This window comes from Cuculus canorus, chromosome Z, assembly GCF_017976375.1.
Source record: "Cuculus canorus isolate bCucCan1 chromosome Z, bCucCan1.pri, whole genome shotgun sequence".
NCBI lineage: Eukaryota > Metazoa > Chordata > Aves > Cuculiformes > Cuculidae > Cuculus > Cuculus canorus.
In genome coordinates, this window is record NC_071441.1 from 10,769,461 (window position 1) to 10,795,655 (window position 26,195).

Here is a 26,195-nt window from a genome sequence, read left to right on the forward strand (position 1 = left end):
ATTGCAACTGCATTAAACTTAAACGTGTGAGAAACTGAAGCAGCTATCTGTGGGATGTGCTCTGTATATGCAGTCTGCATTGCCAGGTGTGTTACACTACCATCTTGGAGGAGGTGTCTCTTCTTAATTGATATCATGCTTTCTAATCTAAAATGTGATAATCAAATCTGACAGAAGCCTTGTCCAATCCTTTTCAAGCAAAGATTGCTACTTTACTAATAGCTGGGGAAGGTGCAGGATATTCATCTGAGAAAAAAGCCTCACAACCTTCAAAGCCCTTAATATTTTGATATGTATTTCATATAATCATGATAAAGTTAAAATTAAATGCTTGGGAGGTGGCAGGTTTTTATTAGTTTATTTTTCTAGAAAGATTACTTTTGAAGGGAATAGACTTGTTCATTTTTAAATCTTGCAGCTGGCCAGGAACAGAAATTCATTCAGCATATCATTCCCTATAAAGTTGTTCTGCTTTGATTCTGTGATTCTGTGATCTTATGTTCAGCACAGCATGGGCAGGCAGTGATAGCTGACACGGCATCTCAATGCTCATAGACATAGTGCCATGTTGACAGAGTGATTTTGCTGTAGCAAGATGTCCAGTAAGGATTATGTCAGTCTCATGACCTCAGTACCTCACTTTCCTTAGAATACTTCTACAGAATACTACGAAAATAAATTACGCAAATGCTCAAAGTTAATGTCACTTTCAAAGAGAAGAACTGAAAATCTTTCATGTGGTGTTTATCTATCCATCATTTTGCAGCTCTGGGTCTGAGCAAGAGATGGGATGCTTGAGTGCTGAGCTGTGTGCCAAGTACTTTCTAGTTTGTTTTTAGGGGAGCTCTGTACATGCGGTTGAATGTCCTTCATCTCTAGCTGTTCCTTCTGCAAAGTCCTGTTTAGCATCAACTGTGCTGGTTTGTAGATTTCTTTCTCTGAATGCAAAGTGAATGGTGCATATTTTGAGCCGTTGTGTAATAATAGGATGTGAAATGTCATCTGTGGGCTGCTCGGTGCAGAGAGGGGCAGAGCAGGCTGCTGTCAGTGTGGGGTTAGTGAATAGTCAGCAGACAAGAATACTGTGAAAGACTGATTCACATATGAATGAATAAAAGCTGATGCAGCTTTCTGAACTTGTGAAAATGACAGATTCATCGAACAGGCCACATCGGACGGTGTTCACTCGAGCTATTGAGGCGTGCGATCTGCACTGGCAGGACAGCCACTTACAGCACATTATCAGCAGTGACCTATACACCAACTACTGTTACCATGACGACACTGAAAACTCGCTCTTTGACTCTCACGGGTGGCCTCTCTGGCATGGTAAGTGGCTAAACCGGAAAGACATTTCCATGACTCGCTGCTTTGTTCATTTTCTATGGCATTATTTGGGGGAAGGTGGGGGGAGATGAGTGAAAAACCTGGCAAAAAGAACAGAGGCTCCCTTGAAAGTAGTATGCAGAAGGACTGAGGCTCAGAAGTAGTACTTTTAAGTCTCTTTTGCGTAGTTTTAGAAACAAAAATCCCGAACAAAGCGCCCTTTTGAGTAACCTAGCAAAACAGGCCATTGCAGACATGGAAGCATTGCTACTCCTCAGTTATTTTCTTTGTTTCAGAACATGTTCCTACAGCCTGTGCGAGGGTGGATGCGTTGCGATCTCATGGATACCCACGAGAAGCTCTGAGGCTAGCAATAGCTATTGTTAATACACTAAGAAGGCAGCAGCAGAAACAGCTGGAAGTGTTCCGGTCTCAGAAGAAAGGTAAATGTAGGGAAGAGAGAAGGGCAAAGAACATGTTCAAGTGACAATAACACTGGAGTGGAAATTTGCATGCGAAAACCAGTTTTGAAACTGGAGTGACAGGGGTTATGATCACTTGGACCAAAGAATTAGTGGTAATGTCACATTCTGAACGTCAAAGGTTTTCTGTAAGCTGGGTTGTGAGCTGTACTGTAAAAGGGCTGTTCTGTCTTCTGCAGTCTGTCTGGCGTGATGGGGCTTTTCTCCCAGTCAGGGGTTTTGGTTACACAGTGAAAATATTCACACTGTCTAATTTAGTCTTTTAAACAGAGCTTTGCTTTTGGCATGTCAGGTCTTTAAAATAATTTTTTTCTCTGCCATATAATTTAGCAGAGGTGTAAGGCTAAAGTTTGTATTGATGTTAACAATAAGGCAAAGTCTACCCTACAGAAGTTCATAAAATCTGGCAACTTATTTCAAACTGAATAGAGGTAGATTGCTTTTTTCTGTGATTTTTGAAACACTGGTTTTATAAAATGTTTTACGGTGTTCCACTGAGCTCTACTCCTGTTGGTTTGGGGTATTTTTGAGTGAATGGTCTCCTTCAGAGGCAGTTTCTATGCCATGTGATCCCTTGCTACCCAAAATAATCTTGCACTGAACTATGTCATTGGTTTGAAAGAGGCAGTGGCTGTGTGGTTAAAGGTTACATGTTAAAAAATTGGAATTACTTTCTGCTACAAGAATCCCTTAATTCAGATTTTATTTTTGATCTTTGTTGCTACTGGTAGCTGTATGTATCCTCATGCATTGTAGGAAAAAATACCAGTGTGACGTCATATGTGTAAATTTTTTCAAATATGCATGCAGGCGTTTAACCAGAAGTGAGTATTTAGAACTTGACTGAAAAGTTAGCTGGCAGTTACTATGTATGCCCATTTTTTTTTTTTCCATGGTACCTGAGGAAGAAGGTTTTTTTGCGCACTGTTGTGAATCCTAGATTTGAAGAAAACTTTAAAGCATTTTGTATTATTACTTAGGAGAATTTAAGTCTCTCTTATGTAATGTATCTTTCCTTAACAAGTGTTCCCTTAGAAGCACTGCAGCGTTTCTAGCTTCTCATACTGGGGGGCAAGAACAGAGGGGACTATATCAGTGCGTGTCCCCACTTGTACATACCATTGGCAGGTGTGAATGGTCTGCTACGAGTGTACTGGTCATGGCGTTCATCCTTTCATTCCCGGTTGCTAATGCAGTATCTGGGCATTCAATACTGCATTCAATATGGCTTCCTTTCCATGTGAGGAGTTTCTAAAGCTAATACTATGCTATTATAAATAAAAAATATTGTATGAAATATGATCCATCCTACCCCAAAACAAAGAAGTCTGTTGTTTCTCTGTTGTCACTGCCTTTTCATATTTTCTTCTTTGTGGAATTTTTAACAAATGTTCTTTTAATACAGCAAATGTGCTGGTCCTCACTATAAGTAGATGAATTATACAGCTACAGCTAATAGGTTTTAGTTTACCAGTCACCACAAGCTTCTGCTTAGCTTTTGTTCGTGTGACTGATCTGACATCTGTGGAACCACTTGTCTGATTTAAAGCTAAACGTCTGTATGACTGAATGACCGAACGCTGTTCGATGTGACATGAGTGAAGTTTACAAGGAGGCACAATAGATTAAATAAAACATAAGTGAGTCAGTAAGAAGTCTGTGATTAATCCATTTTGGTAATATTACATCTGCCTGTTGTCTCTAGTACTTCCTAGTGATTTAAAAACTCTGTAATAACACATATAGTTACTCAGAAAGATGACACTTCTTGAACAAGTGAGTGGTGGCAGGTACAAGTTAGTGTTTAACAGACAGAGAAACGGAAATTTGAAAACGTTGAAATTTTTGACCCAGAGTATAGTTTACTAGTACTCAAAATGTTTGGCCTTCATACTTTTTCCCCCTTTTTCTGGTGTATTCACAAAAAGCAATGAATTCTGAAAGTTACTGTTTTCTCCTTCTAAGCCAAAGCTACTAGAAATAGTTTGAATTCAGTACTGAGAGCATTTTAATCAGTTTTACTTTTATAATTGTTTTGAGGGACTAACATGCACTTTCTTTCCCTTCCTCCCACCTCCTTCTTTCTTTCACAGAACTTCTCCACAGAGGCATAACCTCAATAACGAATCTTGAAGGTTGGGTAGGACACCCTTTGGACCCTATTGGCACCCTCTTCAGTAGCCTGATGGAAGCCTGCAGGGTGGATGATGAGAGCTTCTATGGATTCTCAGACTTCATGGGTAAGGTCATGCAAAGGAAGCAATCTTCTATATGTCTTCATTTACTGGAGGCATTTTTCTATTTTGACTTTCTGAGTCAGTTTCTAAGTCAGTGCTTTTATAGTATAAAAACTTAAATTTGCATTCCTTAAGAAAATATGAGAGAGAAAATGTTTAGAGTAATATATGAAAGCACTTAAAAATTACCAGTTACTTATTCTTGAAGACAATTTTGTATTTCACACGTGAAATAAAACCAAATAAGACTTTATTGCAGCAGCCCTCTCCACATACAGTGCTCTGTCTTCTTTCTGAGAAATTACAGGAAATCACAGGATCACAGAACTGTTGAGACTAGAAGACACCTTTGGAGATCAGCTAGTCCGCCTGCCCTGCTCCAAGTAGGGTCACCGGGAGCAGGTTACCCAGGACTGTGGCCACTAGGGTTTTGAATAACTCCAAAAATGAACATTGTACAACCAATCTGGGCAACCTCTTCCAGTATTCAGCCACCTTCACAGTAAAAAAGTGTTTTCTTATGCACAGATGGAATTTCCTGTATTTCAGTTTGTGCCCCTTGCCTCTTGTCCTGTCACAGGATACCAGTGAGAAGAGTCTGGCACTGTCTTCTTTACATTCTCCCATCAGATATTTATACATTTTGGTAAGATCTTCCTGAGCCTTCTCTTTTCCAGGCTATATAACCCCAGTTGTCTCACTCTCATTATATGAGAGATGCTGCAGTCCTTTAATCATCTTTGTGGCCCCGCACTGTAAATGCTTGAATACGTCCGTGTACTGGGGAGGGAGTCCCCAACTGGACATGATGCTCCAGTTGTGGGCTAACCAGTGCTGAGTGGAGGGATCGCCTCCCTTGACCTGCTGGCAACACTCCTCTTAATGCAGCCCAGGATGTTATTCGACTTCTTAGCTACAAGTGTACATAATGCTTCAAACTGATGATGAAACACTTCAAATTGATAACATAGATGTCTGTAAAGATATGAATTGGACAGTAGTATTGCAGTATTGATGCATGATTTAGGATAGGATGTGTACATCCTTTTTAATTTCAGTATTTGCTTTCCAGGTGCTCAACTGATTAGTTGCTTAGTCTCTTTCCATGGCTGTGGTAGCTTCTTATCACCACCTGTGTGGACAGAAACTGGATTAATCCCTCTAACTGCAGCTCCTTTATATGCATATCCACAATCTTCTGGTGGCTTTGCCTCAAAACTCCTTTTACTCAATTAGATTTCCTCCAATAAATTTCTAATGCCCTGTCCACCAGTTCTGGAAGAACTTTTCATTAACAGAAATCTGATTATTTTTTTTTCAAATTAAAAAACCAAACAAAATTCAACCCTGTGAAATAAAAACGTTGCGTGTTGAAATGTAACTTCCTCTATCACACGCAAGTGCAATCTACTAAATACATTCAGCCTTCCTATTTGTTGCACTTAGGCAGATATGAGAGATGGATATTATAACCTTTTATTCCTAAATTAGGCTGTAAACTGCTATAGCATTTTGTTATATGGTGTTTGAAGTGCCAAATGAATTGGTAGTAGTCTTTAAAGCAATTAATGGCTCTGTGTGGGATTTAGATGTAGTCTTTACTAAAAGTAGGACTTGCACTGTTGTTAATATACAGTTTTATCATAAATACAATTGTAACAAATAAACCTGAAAAGAGCATGAGCATACAGAGGGTGCTTCAAAGTTATGGAGTTCCCAGGCCTATTGTTTGCACAATTCTAATAGCTTCAAATGAAGTCAGTGCTGGTGTATAACCACCTTTCCCTTCCTCATAGGCATCAAGGCCTTAAGGAAATACAGAAATGGGTGGGGAAAAACGATTGAAATGGATCTCCCAATTTTGGCTTCGTGTAATATGTAGCTGGAGAGTCTGCCTTTCTCTAAATCATGCAGTTATAAAAAAGAAAACTTTTGTTCTTACTTGAGTGGGTTATTTTAAAACCTAATTGCTTTGTGTATTTCTGCCATGTGGAATTAGGTGGGATATTTTAGACCGGATCATTGTTTTTTGGGATTATGCTAGCAATTTGAATCATTTAAAAACAATAGTAACAAAGGAGCGTTTGTATATGTCACATTATAGGCAGATTATGGGTTGGAAGGGTTTGCTGATGTGTTTCTCTTTGTGTCACCCCTTACAGAGAACATGGGGCAATGCAAATCTCTGGAGTACCAGCACCTACCTGCACAAAAGTTCTTAGAAGAAGGGGAATCTTATTTAACGCTAGCTGTGGAAGTAGCATTGATAGGCCTGGGACAGCAACGAATAATGCCAGATGGCCTGTATGCACAAGAGAAGGTTTGTCGAAATGAGGAGCAACTCATTTCTAAGCTACAGGAAGTTGAATTGGATGATACTCTGGTGAAGATTTTTCGAAAACAAGCAGTCTTCCTATTAGAAGGTAGCTCAATATAGTTTCTAACTGCTTCTTTAAACTGCTTTCACTCACAGAAAGCATACAGCACTAGAATTCCTGTGAAAACTGCGTTACATACTTCAGATGTTTTTCTGAGATGGATCTCTAGCAGAATTTTGTTTCCAATCTCTTACGAAAATCAGTCATACTTGAGATATCTTGTGACTGAGAAATAAGGCATCTGTTGTCCTATTAGACTTATTTTTATTTACATTTTGTTATTTTGATTTCTTGCTTGCCATGATCTCTGTATCCTGATTATACAACCTAGACTCACAATTAAATAACGTAGACATCAGTTATGATCCACAGTTCTCAGGTAGTAAAATTCTATGTGTTCCTTGTATCCTGAAAAAAAGGACTGGCAGCTTTGTAAATGTTAAAGATTTTTGCCTCTCTTCCCAAGTGAAGACCTCAGAAAATTCACTTAGAATTCCTAGGTCAGAAATGTAACATTTTATTTGTAACAACTAGGAAAATTACTTGCCTCTGAAGTTTGTATCCTATGTGAAAATTGAAATATGTGCTCAAATATTGAGGCTTAAGGTGTAGTTTTGTGACTAAATTTTGACCAAGGCTAACAATTAGTAGTGCTGCAGTAAGATCTGTTAAAAAAAAAAAAGTACTTATTTCTGCTTTAGCTTTTGAGAAGACTTAACATGTAGCAGTTAAACCTCATATTCAGAAAGTATTCTCTTGGATTCTGAGATTGTCTCTCTGGGGTTTGAGTTTTTAAATGAAAGAAGATAGAGTAACCTGTTAGCCAAAGGCATAGTCCTAGTTTTGAGTGTTTGGTGGTACTGCTCTAGGCAAGTTGTGAAAGCTGTTACAAAGAAGTTAGGTTTTGCTTTCTTTCTGTAAGAAATTTGTCTTTTAAAACTTTCTCCTTAATTGAGGATGTGCAGTATATTATTTAGGATTCTCAGCTTTGAGTAATTTTGTCCAGATTCCCAAAGACTTCCATACCTGATGGGGCCAATTGAAACTGCAGAGAAGCCATGGGGAGAGTTTCCGTTATGGTGTGGATGTACTGCTGCTTTTTGGCCTTTGGACAAGAACAGCTGCTTACTGGATCCAGCTATTAACTACCATACAGGGATCCTAGGAGTAATAAACTCGATTTGCTGCATCTCTTTACTGGTGGGATGCATTATGAGGAAAAGGCAGGATTTCTCTGAATTGTTCTGTAATAATTCTAGTTTGCTGCTTTTGATCACTGAGATTTTTTTTAATGTTCTCTTAGCATAGTAAACAAGTGATCCTAGCAGGAAATCTGAGGTAGCTACCTACAAAAGTGCTGTGGTGAGCAGTGTGCAACAATGCATTGCTGTGTGCTGAGAAATCTGACTTTCCTGCAATAGCTTCAGTTTGCACCAGGTTAGACAGAAACTGCCAACATACGTGGAGGAAAAACAGCAGTGACTTAGGATGCTAATCATATCAATTGTGGTTTTATAGTTATAGTCCTGTAGGTATAATACAGAAAGCTTAATCTAATATTAAGCTGATTGCTATGCTGTTAATGGAGATTGGTGCGTGCTACCATTTGAGTCCACGGTAAAGCAGAACTTAAGACTGCTTTGAAAGAACTGCTTTAATTTTTTGCTTGACTACTAAGTTAATGGTAGAATATATTTTCATATAAATGCTTTGTCATGTATTCTTCATACCCTAACTAAGGTTGACTGGGCCACCAACCGGCAAACATAAATGAAAAGGCTTCTTTCATTGAAGCAATGCCAACTAGTTTTGAATGGCTTTCAACTTAATTTTAAATGATTGAGGCGTACTGTCAGCTACTAAAACTTCATTGACATTTGCTTTGCAATCAGCCCCCATCTTCAGAAATGCCCACCTATGGAGCTCAGGATTTTTTCATGCCCTGTTTTTATCTTTGCATGTTGTGCTAAGGCACCAATCAGAAAAACATTGCTGAAACAGCTTGGCTGTTTCTTTGTCTGCCCTCCTTATCTACTTCAATGTAGAGTCAATCATGTTAGTCTGAACTTTTACTTGAAGCTGTTTCAAAGACACGTGACTTTGCAAAGAAGCACGTTTACATGGCTATTCATCTATCTAATGTGGTAGGCTGCGTTCTCTAGTAGAAGTACTAGCAATTTCTAGGACTGCTGGCTATCTCTGCAATAGTAGTCCAATAATACTTATTGTAAGATTCTTATTCTGTATCTTGCAATTCAATGCCTGAACCTCTAGTCAATGAAGTTAAAAATGGTTTGACACAGTTTTTCTGTTGACAAGAATAACAGTACTAAGGTGCATGAGAAATTTAAAATGGGATTGATAAGCACTATCAACATTTAGAACTTGGCAAGGAAGTGGTTGCATTTAACTTTTTTGTTGTTTTCAATCCTGTTGCTGCTGTTACGAAGTTTAAATACTGCACTGGCAGCACTTTATGTGAGCAAAATCCATTGCCCCAACAATGGGGATAGTTTCCCCACAACAAATACAATTTTTAAGATCATGTGGGTATATTGAACTACAAAACCAGCTTTGATGTGAGATCTGACCTAGTCTTCTCTGGAGACCCAGTCCAGACCAAAAGTGCATCATGTCAGGTGAGGCATTAGGGATAAGGTGCTGCTGTGGTGATTGCCCATGTAAATTAAATTAAAGGTATGCATTTTTCCAATGTAACAGCTCTTTATTTTTTTTTTTCCTGGTGGATTTGTGGTAAAGCAGTCATGCACTAGCATGGTGCATAGGGATTTACTTACACAATATAACTACATGGAGGCAAAGCTAGGATTATCACTTTCTACTTTTGCGTACCATAGGTTTGCTGAATGAGCCCCATGAAGCTGTGGAACCAGTCTGTAATTAGTCTGTGCACTGGTTGTGTACTCAGTACTATGAAATTTACAGTCTTTCTTGTTCTTTCGAAGAATGTGTAGTATTTAATATACCTGATATACATTGTACATATGAGTAATATATTGCACAGAAAATAGCAATATAACTTCGCACTTTGCACAGAAAACTGTCTCTGAATACCAGTTCTAATTGTAGATGTAATGCATGTTTTTAAAGGTCTAGAAGTTGGGTTTTAGCAGTATTCTGATAGACTGATATTCTCTTTCATGCAGCTGGACCGTACAGTGGTTTAGGTGAAGTCGTCCATCGAGAGAGTGTTCCAATGCACACATTTGCCAAGTATCTCTTCACCTCTCTCCTACCTCATGATGCTGAATTGGCATACAAAACTGCACTGAGAGCCATGCGGTATGTATTCATGAGTTGTCTAGAAAGAGCCCAAGGAGCAATTAAAGGGTAATCAAGACCTACTCTTTTTTTTTCTAAAAGAAGTATTCTTCTCTTTAAGGACAAATTATTTTGGTTCTGTCACCTGAAAAGCATTTGCTGTCTGCAGCAACTACAGTATAATTATTTATAAATGTACAATTAGTGTTTGTCTACAACTGTAAAACAGTATTCTCTGTTAGAAATCCTTCTAAAATTCCATTCTTAGGGCATGTGGTTTTGTGCTAAATGACAGCTTTAGCATGTATGTTCTCACCTATGTGCTTGGTTCTGTGTGTGAGATGGTATGGATGATGAAATTGGGAAAGATGCATCTTACCAGCAGTCTGAGGATCATCTGCTGCTTAGCCTGTTAGGTAGGACTATTTGTTCCACTGGCCTCCTTTATAAATTACCGCACAATGATAGATTTGAAATTATGTGGTGTGGTCTGAGCCAGTACATTTTTCTCTTGCTTCAAAACAAAGTGGTCTTGCCTCTCTCTGGGTGGGTGTTGGGATTTAAATGGATTATGTCATATGACAACGAAATGTTAGAGTTGTATCCCGTTTGTTTTCAGTAGTCAGGAAAAAGATGTTTCCTAGGGAGCACTCGTATGCTGGCTTTTTCTCAAGGCAGGCCAGATAAGTAATTATGGGTAAGAAAAGCCTTCTGAAGGAAGTCTCAAGGGCCTAAATGATCAGCGATAAATCTACTATCCACATATAATGCAGGGAAGAAACTGGTCCTGTCTGGGTTGTCTGGTCATTGTCAACAACCTTGTAGTTGGTGGTTGACAAAGAACAGTCACAACTAAATACTAAGAGCAATCAAGCCCCAGATTGAAAAAAAATAAAAAAGGTGTTGGGTTTTCCTGGTCATTATTATCAAGAATGATTGCACAGTCATTGAAGGAAATGCTATCCATATAAGTAGTATTTAGCTTCATCAGACAGGTTGTGTCCTAGTGGTTTTAGAGGTGTGTATTCTGGAGTTTCTCCAAGAAACTAGATGAGGAGCAAATCTACATCAAAATTTCTCTGTTCAAAGGACTAAACGGGAGGGTGTCCGTAGGAACAAAACATAGCTACTATCAGGTCAGGCCAAAGGTCTGCTTAGCTTGGGGTTTTTGCCTCAAGTGTGTAGTAATGGATGTTAAGGAAAGAGCCTTGATATATGTGAAGAGTGACCTTGCATACTTGCTGCTTATGATTAGCATTTTAGGAAATAAACTCAGAAGACAGAAGTGCATTACTGGTGAACTATAGAGAATCTTCACACATGATCAGAAAGCTGTCTGGGCCATCTAAGTACAACTGTCTTCATTTATTGCCAGTTAAGTGCATCAATAACCTGAATCATATCAGATGGGCAAGACAGTACAAGATGTGGTGGATGGGTTTTGTTGGTTGGTCAGGTTTTTGTTGGGTTTTTTTGTTTTGTTTTTTTAGGTACATTTTATAAAGTAGACATGTCCTTGTATTTATATTCAGTTACTACCTTAAAGTGTTTCCCAGAGATTGTTTGTGTGGATTTTTCCTCCTTAAACTGAATTACTGGAGCTACGCTGAAAGGCTGGAATATAGACATCCATCAGCAGCTTTGCAAAACGCACTGAATACTTCAGTGAACGTGATGGCAGCATGCCATTACTTTTGAACAAGGATGTGGGCTTTTCTTAGAAGCCAATCATAACTAAAAACTTTCTCTGGAAGTTTCCTTTCTCAACTGGAAAAACAAACAAGACACTGAAAGATCTGAATGATCTTGTTAGTCAGGGGTAGCTGCAACCATCTTTTGCTATGAAGCTGCCATCTCAGCCAAAGAAGTTACTTTTCTTATACTGGTCTGTTTGAAGTTGTCGTCTGTTTGTTTCCATTTGGTAAAATCACAGGAGACTTCAGTGTAATTGGGGCTTTTCTGCATAGCCCTTTTGCTATCACTGCATAAGGCAAGTGAGAGTTCAACCTTAGACAATAATCGCTTTCTGGATTTTTGATATTTGGTGGTCCTCAGAAATGTGGACTGCTGTCTTGTGCTGTGGTGGTGACAGATTTAGACACTTCGTATTCCATGTCTGTCTGTGTTCCTCAACACTTCTCAATTTTTCCTCTTTCTGTTTGCACCAAAGTGGTAGTTCAGTCTGTAACGGACTCTGGGTACAGAACAGGTAAAAAAGTAACTTAATTCTGTTTTGAGGGGAGAAGGAGAAAGCAAACATTAAGATTGAATGTCTGTCTCATGATTGCAAGGCTAAGTTGGTCAGAAGAGGAAAACTTGAGCATCTGCTCTTGCCTGGCACATATGAAATGGCTGTGGCAAGGTCTAAAATCTACAAATACAGCACCTTAGTAAAGATGCTGTATTGAAATCTGTGTGGTTGTTCATGCTTTTATAAGTGGAACACATTTCTTTCTCCACTTCAACATTTATTAAAGAAGTTACCTTCCTGAGACCTCAGCTAGTTGTTCTCCAGACATAAGTGTTTACTGTGTCTATACACAAGTCTACACAGATGAATGACCCATGATGGAAGCTCTGGAGTATTTTATTTGAAAGCGGTGAAAAAAGTGAAGAATGCTAAATCTGCTTGTGCTTGTTTTGATGTTCCCTAATCTTGCCAAAATTGCATGAAAGCCACCAATTCACAACAGCATTTCTTTCCACTGCAAAAGAACATAGAAGCTGGCAATGAAATTCAAAGTGACAAAAGATTTACCCAAAACAGCCTCTTTCTTTCATGCTCTTTGTCTATTTACTGTTACTCATAACCGAATAATCCCTTTTTGCATTAGGTAGGTGGAACTTTTACTGTTTATTGAATCCATCTAATAATGCATCTTTCCCCCCACACTCAATACTTGGAAAAAAATCAGCTGAAGAGTTTACATTTTATTTTTAGGTGTGTAAAGCTATATAAAGAAATGTTTCTGTGATATGAGTGAAGAGATTTTACTCTTGATATGAATTAAAAGGGAAGGTTTGCGGTTTTTTTCACATTAGCATACACATAAACAGGTCTGAAAATGTTAATCTGCTGATAGTTATTTACAATGGTACATTGTATTTATATATGCCTTCTAGATACCTTCCTCAGAGAGTTCTTAAGCATACTCTCATATACTTCAAGAACCTACAGAAAACTGATGGAACTTATAACTATCTTACTTTGAAAAAAGACGTGCACTCCAGTTACTTAAAGAACTTGGATATCTATTTAAGTACAAGAAATTGAAGCTTATGTTTAAATGAGCTTATTGCATAAGAAGTATTCTGTCACAGAAAATCACAATGTGTGTTGGATCCAATTTCCTTTGTCCTCCCAGATGACTTACCGCTAAAAAAATCACTTGTATATGAAAGCTGGTAGAAACAGAACCCAGGTGTTAACCCTGATGAAGGAGCTGAGCACTAGAAAGGCTTTTCTTCTGGGCGTTGTCATGTTACTATCATTTCATGTCATATTAACCATTCAAGTCCTGGAACAATGCTTAATTATGTGAACAAAAATAAGCATTTTGATTCAATAACTACTTTTTGCATAGGTTGGCTAAAGTTCAGGGACTTTAAAAAGTAGTTGCAGTTGAAGTGTAGAATGTCCCTTTTGTTCAATGTCTGAATTTGTTGTAAGGTAAAAATTCAAGTGACTTGTTGAATACCCCTCTTCCATGCCTTGGACATTGGTAAGCGAAAAAGGTATGTCCCAAATAGTGAAAAGTGTTTTACATTTTCTCAATACAGTGTAGGACTACTTCACTTTCCTTCCTGAGAGCTGGGGTTCAAAGACTGAAATGATGCAGGGAGAAAAGTTTCAGCTCTGCGTGGTGCAGAAAGTCTGTCTTGGCTGCTTGGGTGACTTAATTGTCCAGTGAATACCTGCAGATGGCCTGATGGACTTCTAAGGTTCAGAGGTGGTTTTCTAGTAGCTATTTTTATAAGAAAAATGGCCCATTGCGTAAACAAGGTCAACTGTTCTTCAGCTTTAATTTTGCTCATGAATAACCTAATGTAATAATGATTTAATGAAAGAGGATTTCTTCCTTATTTCAGGTTGCTAGTATTGGAATCTACAGCTCCTTCAGGAGACATGTCCCGCCCACACCACATTGCATCAGTTGTTCCAAACCGGTATCCCCGCTGGTTCACCCTAAGTCACATTGAATCCCAGCAGTGTGAGCTGGCATCAACCATGCTAACAGCAGCCAAAGGTACATTGCTGTCAGTTGTCTACTCGGCTAAATGTATGCTTTTAATATTGCATGGAGTAAACAGATTATAAAACTTGTGTTTAGGAATCCAAATTGCAGTCTGACACGAGCTTGAAGTGGGTATAACAAACTTAACTGGCTTAAACCTGTCAGTTAATGATCTGACAAAATAACTGAGCTAGCTAGATGGTAGTCAGATGAGCTCAATTTGAGGCTCGTGAGACAGCTTTTTTTTTTTTCTGACCTACAGAATAGTCTGAGACTCAAGAATGGACAAATTACTTCTAAAATTCACAAATCGGGATGGCTTTCGGCCATGTATTGCACTAACAACATCAGGCGTTGGAGGAGTTTATACTATCTTGTCTCTTTTAAGTGATTCAGTTATGGAAGGTTTCTAAAAATGAACTATGTGTAAGTGAAACATAATTCTACAGCACAGCAATGGCAACTTCAATAATGCCTCTCTGGATATTTTGTTCCATTTTGGTGATTTTCTTTACACCTTGCAGGTGATGTTCGGAGACTGGAAACAGTATTAGAATCCATCCAGAAAAATATCCACTCCTCATCACACATTTTCAAACTTGCCCAGGATGCATTTAAAATAGCAACACTCATGGACAGCTTGCCAGACATCACTCTTCTGAAAGTTTCTCTGGAGCTGGGCCTTCAGGTATTTCCCTTCTTCATTGTTACTGCAGAAGAAAAGAGATTGACCTAATGTTGGTGGGTATAGCTCTTAAGCACTGAGGACCACATCCTCTAGATATAAGGACAAGGTTCTTCACCCAGAGAGTGGTGGAAAACTAGAACAGGCTCCCCAGGGAAGCAGTAATTGCACCAAACCTGGCAGTATTCAAGAAGCATTGGAATAATGCCCTCAGACACACTGTGTGAATTTTGGGGTTGTCCTCTGCAGAGATAGGAATTGGGCTCAGTTCTTGTGCGTCCCTTCCAACGTGGGTGATTCTATGATTCAGCGATTCTTTGGGCTTGAGTTTTTAGACTCTGTTATCTGATACAAAGTTCAGTGGACTGTTAAGCACAGATCCAAGTGCCTATGTAGCCACTTTGTGCCGTTCAAGTGGAAGGAAGAGGGAGCTGGGAGCAGATGTCTGCAGGGCACTCTTCTATTCAGGGGTGAGAAAGGACCAGTGCAGTGGTTTTGGGAGTATATATGTATGATTGGCTAGAGAGCAGAACTTCTCTGCTTGCCAAAATTGCACTATTTTTTGCATAGTCTTGAGAGGTTTCTTACCATTCTTTCTCTTACTTTGCCCTAGATGAGAGTTGGTAGAGAAAGCCAAGGTCAACCATAATGACCAGTTTCTAAGGCAGACTCTGCTAACAGCAGCCCTCTCGCTTCCTTCACGAAAATCCTGTACTTCACAGGCTGTGGGACAGTCAAATGCATCAGACTTGGGTTGAGCTTTATGAGAACCTCAGATCAGTTTTGGTGTTCTTAGGAGAGACTTTGCAAGCTAAAAGGAAACAGCTATGTTTTAGGTATCTGAAATAATATTGCCTTGCAGTGATGAGTCTTGGAGTTTACACAGTTCATTTGAACAAAAATAAATCTCTTCATCCTTCTCCAGAGATTTCTTCAAAAAACCCATGCAAAGATCAGAAAAATATTTATTACTTTGCTACAGTAAATATAAGCTCGAAGACTTTTGGGGAAAGAATATTATCCCAGTTGCTTCTCATGTCAAAGAAAAGTACTGTTTGCCTGTTCTAGATGTTTAGAAGTCTTTCATCAGACGTCTGAGATTCTGTATGCTTTGTTAGACTTTCTTATTCCCAAGGTTGCTGTGGAAATAGACTTATATTTTCACATCTTGGTATGTTTCTGCCTTAAATGTTTCCTTACTTGAAAAGAACCCATGTGACTGTGTGTGTGACCTCTAGCATTTACTGAGTGTCATTCAGTGGTAGCAGCACACTTTGGATATCACTGTGTTCATCGATACTCCTTTGTGGTTGATGGTGTAATCGGACTGTCTCCAGTGAGATCTAGTGGAAGAAACATCCTGAACTTCTACTTTGTTCTCAGTCCCATGGTTTGAAACAAACTAGGGTAGAACTTGTCCACTGTTCTATCCCAGGCTTACAAAGATATTTTAAGAATCTTAAAGGTAGTTTGCTTTCCAGAAGGAAAATACATAGCTGTTTTCTGGTAGTAATTCACAGTTGTGTAGTGGTAAATCAAATTCCATAGTGTCAGCACTGTCTCTAGTGGTCTATAGATGCTTCCCCCTTCCCTTCCTTCCCTGGCTTAATGGCAATTGTGTTGTCTTCATTCACTATCTAGTATCAGACTACTTATGTCATTTGTGTACCTTAGAAAACTTACTCCCCTAACGTGGTAGACAGTGTCCTCACAGTTATACTGTTCTGCCTCAGCTACAGCAACAACAAGTTGGGCTGAGGACATGATACCAACACTTTCACAACTCTCCCTGGGATCTCCCACAGAAAGCCCTCATATGTTCCTCTAAACTGGGGAGTAATGTATGGACTCCAGGGTTCGTTCTCTCTATTTCAAATGGTAGCATGTGTTATGTGACTCAGCAGGAGGAAAACTTGCTGTGGAAAGAGGTCATCAGCATGTCCAAATGGGCATGGAACATCTCAGATGAATTCTGTCCTTCAGAACTTTACTGACACAGATGCTAGAAGATATGCATGTATGGGAGATTTCTCTGTTTGCCTGTTGTACGCTACATCAGTCCAAGTATTACCACATGCATGTGAACAGGTACTGCTGGCAGATCTGCTGAGTGTATGAGTGCAGGTGATCATTAGATTCATGTTCAGCCAGTGGTGCCCTTTCCCCTCGAAGCTTTGAATGAGTAAATAAATAAACCTCCTTCCAATGTGCATGACAAAATTTTCTTGTCGATATTGGAGCTAATGGTTGGCTGGCCATTTCTTTTATCTCTTATGGGTGGTGACATCTGTTTCTCTACACTAAACTTCTTATAAAGATCCATCAAGATGAAGTCAAGTTTATTCTATGTGAAAAAGGCATGGCTTTTAGATAAGCAGTGTAATTCCCAAGGGCCTCTCATAATTTTCAGACTTTCTGACTTGTTGAGCGGCTCTTTTCAATTGATAGCAGAGGTCTTGGATAATTTTTGGACAGATGTGAAACTCGCTTTTAGGAAGAGGTAGCTCAAGAATATGCTGAGCAAAAGTGAAATAGTTCTTTGGCTGCTTGTGCTACGGTATAAATTAACTTCAGCTTCTTCTTGGTCAGGACAATCAATACATGCATTATTTGAAGTCCTTGGGGTTTTTATCATCAGTAAAGGGGCTCCTCTCTTGATGTTCTCAGTTTGTCAGTTTAAGCAAATGAAAGGAACCTAATTCCAGGATAGTTTATTGAGAGACTTTAACAAATCAAGAAACTAGAGTGTTGCTTTTCACTTTCGAGTTAGGACAGTCTGTGCTGGAGCTATTATTATGCCTGCTACACATGCTGAAGACTTTCAGAAAAGTTATCATTTGCACCTTTTTTTTCCTTTTCCTTCCCTCCCTTACCAGGAGCAGAATTTAGGCCATAATCCTATATTTTCTCTTGGATTCACTCTGTTTGGGGGAACCTGAAAACTCATCATGACTACTGGAGAAATGTTAGCCTTCCATCTGTGTGTGCATCAATACAGGAAATCACTTCAAGCAAAGGCTAGATCCATGATTTACCTTAGCCATGTTTTCATATTTTAAAATGTACTGGGTTACTCCTTATGGATTAGTTTGTTTTCTTTCAAAATTCTATTCTCCAATCTAGCACTTAACTTACTGTTTAGTTAAAATGAGACAGCAATTTCTAATGCCAACAAAGCTGACCTTATCCTGTATCTTTGGTGCCTGGTTGTACGTCACCCAGGGTCTCAGGGAGGGAATGTTTGTAGGCCAGCTTGGAACTATTCATAGTTGCTCATAACAGGACTTCTTAAAGATCACCTGTGCGTTTGTGCTCCTCAGCAATCTTTCAGTCTTCTTAATTATCTTGTCTACAGTGTAAGGCTAAAGGAAGTAGCAAAGGTAACAAATATGAGAGGACTACATGCCACTTCAAAGTCACTTTAGGATTGGGAAGGGATAGTGTTTGAGAAACCTCTTATGAATACTGCTGACTCCAAGCTCTTCTATGAGTGCATTTGGTGGTTTAATATGTGAAGATTATTGGTGAGAACTCTCATTGACCTATTACGCTTTTTGTTTAATTGCTACTAATAGTAATACCATACTCAGTGTGAACGCTGAGAATTTGAGTGGAAAACTATTTGCTTTTTTCGTACTCCTAGATATATGTGGGGTGTTTCCACATAGATGAAGCAAGCTTTATGTGTAATTTCTGTGTGGAGTTCGTTTTACTGAATAAATGTATTTGCCTGTGTTTCTCGACACAACATATGCAATAATGGCAAGTGATATAAAACATGAGCACTGCAACCAAGGCTCAGTCTTTTTTTAGGATTCCTATGGTCCCTTCGCCGGGACTCCTTGATCAGATAGAGAACTGTGAACTTCCTAATAGTATCTGGATATATCTGGAATGGTATATGTGTCTTTGAAGAATAAGTAGCCGTTCAAATCACAGTGCATTAACTCCTTGACTTGTTGAAATCAATGAAAACAAATGCTGATGGGTGGAAAATTGAAGGGGTTAGTTTACCCAACAAGACTTGACACATTTCCACTTCAAAGACTGCTATGCATAGAGGGAGCAGACGTGATATAATTTAATTTGAATAATTGGTGATTGATTGGGTTTTTATTGTTTAGAGGGGGCTTTTTTATGAGGTTGGTGTTGGGATTTTTTTAATTCTTTCTCTGCAGATAAAACAGTCTTTCTTTAGCCTTGAAGGATCTGCTGTTGGAATTACTCTCTGCATACTATTCTAAGATAGCTGAGCAGTATTTTTCAGATCTTTTGACTTATCTGCTTAAAAAAGAGGTAATAATGGAGAGGGAAAGACTGCCATTTTGAACCTCGGTGTATTTAGCTTAAAATCCCTAGTTGTTGGTGTATTGCCTTCATTTGCAATAGGATTAATATTTATTTTGCTTCTTTTGCTTTAATAGGTGATGCGAATGACGCTGTCGACACTGAATTGGCGACGGCGGGAAATGGTGAGGTGGTTGGTAACATGCGCAACAGAAGTGGGTATGTTTTGAGATGCTTCTTTTGTTAGCTAATCTTGGAGGGCTTGATCTTACTTGTCAACACCCACGTTTGGCAAATATCTCCCACTTTCTGTTAATCTATAAAGTTCCTTTGGTGAGAAGACGTGGCAATAAGTGGGTGAGACTGAGTGAGACAGTAGTTCAATAATGCAGTGTGACTTCTTTCCATTGCAAGGCTGGAGTATGCAAGCTTAGGCTGAACTTGGCAAGGGAAATGAAGACTAACAGGAAGGGCTTCTATAGGTATGTCAATCAGAAAAGGAAGGTTAAAGAAAGCATACCCCCACTGACGGATGAAAACGGTGACCTCGTATCAACAGATTAGGTGAAGGTTGGGGTACTCAAGTTTTTTGCCTCAGTCTTCACTACCAACTGCTCTCCTCACCCCTCCTGGGTCAATGGATATCAAGATGGAGACCAGGGGGGTAAACCCCCCCCCAACTGTAGGGGAGGTTCAGGTTCATGACCACTTGAGGAACCTGAACATACACAAGTCTATGGGACCTGATGAGATGCATCCCAGAGTCCTGACGGAATTGGCTGATGTGGTTGCCAGGCCATTCTCCATGGTATTTCAAAAGTCATGGCAATCAGGAGAAGTATCTGGTGACTGGAAGATTGTGTAATATTGTCCGCGTTTTTAAAAAGGGTAGAAAAAATGACTCTGGGAAGTACTGATCTGTCAGCCTCACTTCTGTGCCTGGGAAGATCATGGAACAGATCCTCCTAGAAGCTATGCTAAAAACATGGAAGATGGGGAGGTGATTCAAGGCAGCTGGCATGGCTTCACCCAGGGCAAGTCCTGCCTGACCTACCTAGTGGCTTTCTATGACTGTGTAAGCACAGCAGTGGACACAGGAAAGCTGAAGGATGCGATCTGTCTAGACTTCTGGAAAGCCTTTGACGTGGTCCCCCCCAACATCCTTCTCTCTAAATTGGAGAGATATGGATTTGATGGGTAGACTGTTCAGTGGATAAGAAATTGGTTGGATGCTTGTATTCAGAGAGCAGTGGTCAATGGCTTGATGTCTAGATGGAGATCCGTGACAAGTGCTGTCCCTCAGGGGTCTGTACTGGCACCGGTGCAGTTTAATATCTTCGTTGATGATATAGACAGTGAGATCAAGTGCACTCTCAGCAAGTTTGCAGATGACACCAAGCTAAGTGGTACAGTTGTCACACTGGAAGGGTGGGATGTCATCCAGATGGACCTGGACAAGCTGGAGAGGTGGGCCTGTGAGAACTTCATGAGGTTCAACAAGGCAAGTTGCAAGGGCCTACACCTGGATTGAGGCAACCTGTGGTTTCAGTACAGGATGGGAGATGGTGTGATTGAGAGCATGTCCTGCAGGGAGAAAGACTTGGAAGGGCTGATTGATGAGAAGCTCCACATGGGTCGGCAATGTGCATTTACAGCCCAGAAGGCCAAATGTATCCTGGGCTGCATCAAAAGAAGCGTGGCCAGCAGGTCAAGGGAGGTGATTCTGTCCCTCTGTTCTGCTCTCGTGAGACCTCATCTGGAGTATTGTGTCCAGTATGGAATCCTCAATATAAGAAGGATATGGAACTGTTGGACTGGGTCCAGAGGAGGGCTACAAGGATGATCAGAGGTAGCAGCACCACCCATGTGAAGACAGGCAGAGAGAGTTGGGGTTGTTCAGCCTGGAGAAGAGAAGGCTCTGAGAAGACCTTATAGCGACCTTCCAATACCTGAAAGGGACCTACAAGAAACCTGGAGAGGGACTGTTTGCAAACGCATGCAGTGATAGGACAAGAGGGAAAGCCTTTAAACTGGATAGGGGCAGATTTAGACTAGACATTAGAAGGAAATTCTTAACAATCAGAGTGATGTGGCACTGGAACATGTAGCGCAAGAAAGTTGTGGATTCCCCATCCCTGGAGGTGTTCAAGGCCATGCTGGATGGGGCCTTGAGCACCCTGATCTAGTGAGAAGTGTCCCTGCCCATCGCAGGACAGGGGTGGAATTAGATGACCTTTAAGTTCCCTTCCAACTCAAACCATTCTGTGATTCTATGATAACCTCATGGGAAATACTCTAGATTTCCTGTTGTCCCTTCCTTGATGTGTTTGGGCTTGAGGCTGCAGTAGAGAAAAGGCTCATGATTATGGGCTACTGTATTGTGCTACAACTGTGCTTGCTCTGTAAGGCAAGCACAATTGCTATCTGATCAGTTGTGGGAAGAACCACCAGAAAATGGGTGAATGAAATGCTGAGGATGCCTCCTGCTGTGTGACAGACAGGATCTCAAGAAAGGGTTTCCATTGTTAGGGTTAGGGTTTTTTTTTAAGCCCTTGGGTAAACAGAAGCTTAGAGTCTTTGTTTTGTGGCTACAACACTGTGCAGGCCTGTTGTCTGCACCGGAAATACCAATGCATATATTTTTAACTACGTAAGTTAAAAATAAGGTGGGAACAGAAGCAACCGTATAGGACAGCAGTAGGAGAGTAGTGCATTCAGCAGGGTGTTACGTTAATTTCTGGATTTTGCCATAGACTTCTTGTGTCTTGATGAGGTGTCCCTTAACTTCTGTATTCCAGTTTACAATCTGCAGGATGAAGGTACAGAATCTGAAAATGAAGATGAGGGCATTAAAATCTGTGTGGCTGTAAAAAAAATATGAATTATCAGCTGCTGTGGTAGCAGGGACAATATAAGTACTCATGACAAAGGAGCAGTTTTAATTGTCCCTTAAGATATTTATGGAAAGCATGTTTCCACATTGTATTTATTCCTTTTGCATACATCTGAGTTGGATTGTATTGCATAGATTCTTCATCAGTTTCAGAACTTCAGAGGATTACTGCTGCTTATTCTCTGGATTAGTTTATTTTTTCCTTTATGCTTAACTGGGAAATTAATGTTGTCAGTAGCATGGGAGAATACAGCTTGCCTTTGTATGCCCACAGCCACAAAGTGGTTTGTGTCTGCAAATTTTCATGCAATGCTCTTGTTTTATTGTTTTTATATCTTTTCAAAGATAATTATTACTGAGGCCATCTTACAGATATTAGTGCCTGGGTATTATTTTGTGCAGTTGCATATCAGCAAATAAAATGCTGGTTTTAATACTGCTTTAAATTAGTTTACATATTCTAATAGAAGTATCCCATAAAGAACCTATAATGTCATGCAAAGTACTCTTGAGACTTAATCAAGCTGGTAAAGCAAGGAATCTGTTTATCTTCATTTAATGTCTATCTTGAGTTAATGAAGATCTGGTATTCTCTGGCTATGCTGAATTGTTGCATACGAGTGAAGGGGTACATGAGAAGCATCAGAGTCCTACAGAGAAAATTAGGACCTCTGGGTATGGTGTAGGTGGGCTCACAGATGCATGTAAACAGGCTCTAGCAATAATAAGGCACTCTAGTTGGCTATAAGGTTTGATTTACGGGACCCATTAGTCACCATTTCCCCCTTCCTCCTCCTGCCAAACACACACATACACACTCTAGGAATAAAGTGATAGTAAAGAAAATATGCATTTCAGGTGATATCCAGTAGTTCAATCAGAGTATTTCCCTAATGAGGATATTGATGCTCAGGTGCATATGAATTTGATACAAGAAAGATACACCCTAAAAGCTTATTGGGAGGAGGTGCGGGTTAGTGGGTTTTGGGTGAGTGGTTTTTGTGTTGTCTTTTTTTAAGATGTGCTTAGTGTTTTCTCTTAAGGTGTACCATTGTGTTCTATGAAGAAAGCCATTTAGCATACTTTCATATTCTTTTGTCCATGTGCTGTGCCTTGAGATGCACAGTGAGAAAGGTTAAAATTGCCTTTAAAAGTGTTCACCGTGAGGGCTGCTTTTGAATGATGTGATAAGACCAAATAAGCCAGAAGTTTTTATCCAAATTCTCTTGAATAACAATTGTCACACCAGAAGATTAAAGCTTATCTTGCAGGCTTTTTTGTTGTTCTGTATATCTCTGATTGCTGGAGAGTTTACGCAGTAGCCATACTATCTGGTTTAGCCCTTCTTGCAGAAGCGCATCCCCTTAGATGTATGACAACCTCTTAGACTTTGCAAATGCAATCTCTTGCAGAACATCTGCATCTGCTAGGTTTTATCAGTTGTGGCTAATCCTTTCTTTCTCTCCCCAGGTGTTTATGCACTGGATAGTATCATGCAAAACTGGTTTACACTTTTCACTCCAACAGAAGCCACTAGTATTGTTGCTACAACAGTGATGTCCAACAGCACCATCGTCCGTCTGCATCTGGACTGCCATCAGCAGGAGAAGTTGGCTGGCAGTGCTAGGACGCTTGCTCTACAGTGTGCCATGAAGGATCCTCAAAACTGTGCCCTCTCTGCACTGACCTTATGTGAAAAGGATCACATAGCTTTTGAGACCGCGTACCAAATCGTTCTAGATGCTGCTACAACAGGCATGAGCTACTCACAGCTTTTTACTATAGCACGATACATGGAGCACCGTGGTTACCCCATGCGGGCCTACAAGTTGGCCACTTTGGCCATGACGCATCTCAACCTGAGTTACAATCAGGACACACACCCTGCCATTAATGACGTTCTGTGGGCATGTGCGCTCAGCCACTCCCTTGGGAAAAATGAGCTAGCAGCTATAATACCTCTGGTGGTCAAAAGTGTCAAATGTGCAACAGTACTGTCAGACATTTTGCGTAGGTGTACTTTGACCACTCCTGGCATGGTGGGACTTCATGGAAGGAGGAACTCTGGTAAGCTCATGTCACTGGACAAAGCCCCTTTACGGCAACTCTTGGATGCCACGATCGGAGCCTACATTAATACAACTCATTCACGTCTCACTCACATCAGCCCACGACACTATAGTGAGTTTATAGAGTTCCTCAGCAAGGCCCGAGAGACCTTCTTGATGGCTCACGATGGTCACATCCAGTTTACACAGTTTATTGACAACCTAAAACAAATCTACAAAGGCAAAAAGAAACTGATGATGCTGGTTCGTGAGCGGTTTGGTTGATGAAAATGTGTGAATGAGAGGGGTTGGGGGGTGGGAGGGGCAGTTTGTTTTTACTTGAGCCTGCCTTTGTATCCTTTTTAACTTAAAGAAACAGAGCCACACCGGTATTATATGTGTATAGTTATATTGAGTTTGCAAACTAAACTGTCATGTTGTGAAAGTTTGTGTGTTCAATTTTTTTTTTCCTTTTTTCTGTTTTGTATGAGAGAGGTTAAAAAAGGTTTGGTTTACACTGAGTATATGTTGTCAAGTGGCAAAAGACCACATTGCTCTCCTGTTCTTTCTGTATACGTTCACAGCCTCAAAAACAAACATATATTGCAATGGCTTTAAAAACCAAACAAAACACCTCCATCCTGTGATAAGTACCTCGAATGGATTCAGCTTTACTCCTTTGTAACTCATCCTTACATTTCAGTGTATTTAAACAAACCAACAAATGAAATACTAATAGTTAAAAGGCTGACCACGTGGCTTTGCAGTGCTGTTCATCCAGAAGCATGGCACACAATGCTTGTGCATGTGGAAACTTAGCGACTGTCAACATACATTCTCAGGGATTTATCAAAAAAATTAAAAAAAGAATGAGAGCATTTATTGTACTGTATATATATAATAGTATATGTCTGAATATTGAAAAATATAACATTAACTAATTTATAATAAAAAAAAAATCTATGTAATGCAAAATACTTGAAGCTGCAGTAGCTTGGTTTTAAACAAAAAAACCTATCAGAAGGACTACAGTGCGCCTTGCTTCAGGGTTGGCTCAGGTGGTGAACTATATGCTGGGCATCTATGCAGAGCCACCTTTTGGATTGCATGGTTGGACTGATAACTAATGGGGAATATTTTATATATATATATTTATACAACCCGTGTATACATATATATGTATACACACATACACACATGCTTGTAACAGGCACTATAGTAAAGAAGGACAACAAAAAAATTCACAGCCAGAGCAGCAAGCCTTAGCATTAAGAATACAGTATGCCAGAATTGGGGTTTGTGCCTCCTAGCCTAGAAGACTTAAAGAAATATCCTTTTTGACACAAAACGCAAAACGTTTTCCAAAATGATTGACATGATACATTACGCCTTTGCAGTGAGCTAATAATAAGCTAACCCTTGTGCACAAATAACATATATATATATTATATATATATATTCTGCATAGGTATTTTGACTTTGTGCAGGACAGAAAGTTGTGTAGGTATGACTGTTCTACTTTTCAGTTTGTTTTTTTAATATATTTTATTTTCTCTAGATTTACTCAAACAAAAGCAGCCTTCTATCTTGCCTTGTCTTAATGCTTTAAAATAACCAAACTGGAGATCTAACTACCAAACTGTTCATTATATTATTAAATACCAACTTTGGTTACAGTATAGTGTCTTTACTTTAGCTGATGGTTCTGTATCCTTGTGCTTTTTAAAGCAGTTTTTATGTTTTGGTGCAAAAGTTGTCCAGTGTCTTGTTCCCTTCATTAGAGAACATGCTAGAAGTATATTTGTAGGTATTTTTTTTTAGAAAAACTATTTCATGCTCTCCATTTTATTTATTATAATAGGTAAAAAGGTTGTACTTCATCACCCATGTAAACATGCTCATGAAGTTGAAAGTAATTAAGATTTGATACACTGATATCAATTTATTTATGTAACTAAATCACTGTTTTATAAACTTGTTAATGATCAACAATTTTTTTGTTTTGATTAAAATTAGTTTTTTGAAAGTTGATTCTGCCTCCTTTATGGTGTCTGTTACTGGAGTTGAATTTTGTATAGATAATCTTAAATTTCCAGCTGGCAACTTTGATGTGTTACGCTGGTAAGTAATATGTGCACGGAGTTCTGGAAAGAAATGTTTTGTTCCTCAAAAATCTGCTGCGGAATGGCAGTGTTCACAGTTGCTGGTGAAAGAAGACCTGGTGCATCAGAGGAGGAGTCAGAGGCTGCCTGTGATTTAAGGTATGTGGCCTGTGCAACCAACAGTAAGCTTGACATACTGCCCTGTTGGGATGGTAGAGTGTGGTGGGGTTATGTTCCCGC

At 39.6% G+C, this 26,195-nt stretch overlaps 1 protein-coding gene across 1 annotated transcript in view; it reads left to right on the top strand.

Moving 5' to 3' along the window:
• ZSWIM6 (zinc finger SWIM-type containing 6) overlaps positions 1-25,835 on the top strand; it is a 110,680-nt gene extending 84,845 nt beyond the window's left edge. The window contains exons 6-14 of the mRNA XM_054054293.1: positions 1,153-1,329; positions 1,623-1,769; positions 3,902-4,048; positions 6,208-6,468; positions 9,591-9,726; positions 13,795-13,952; positions 14,465-14,628; positions 19,050-19,131; positions 23,276-25,835. Coding sequence (XP_053910268.1) covers positions 1,153-1,329; positions 1,623-1,769; positions 3,902-4,048; positions 6,208-6,468; positions 9,591-9,726; positions 13,795-13,952; positions 14,465-14,628; positions 19,050-19,131; positions 23,276-24,138 — 2,135 coding nt within the window. The 3' untranslated portion in view covers positions 24,139-25,835. The remainder of the gene's footprint in view (positions 1-1,152; positions 1,330-1,622; positions 1,770-3,901; positions 4,049-6,207; positions 6,469-9,590; positions 9,727-13,794; positions 13,953-14,464; positions 14,629-19,049; positions 19,132-23,275) is intronic.
• Positions 25,836-26,195: the final 360 nt, after the last annotated feature.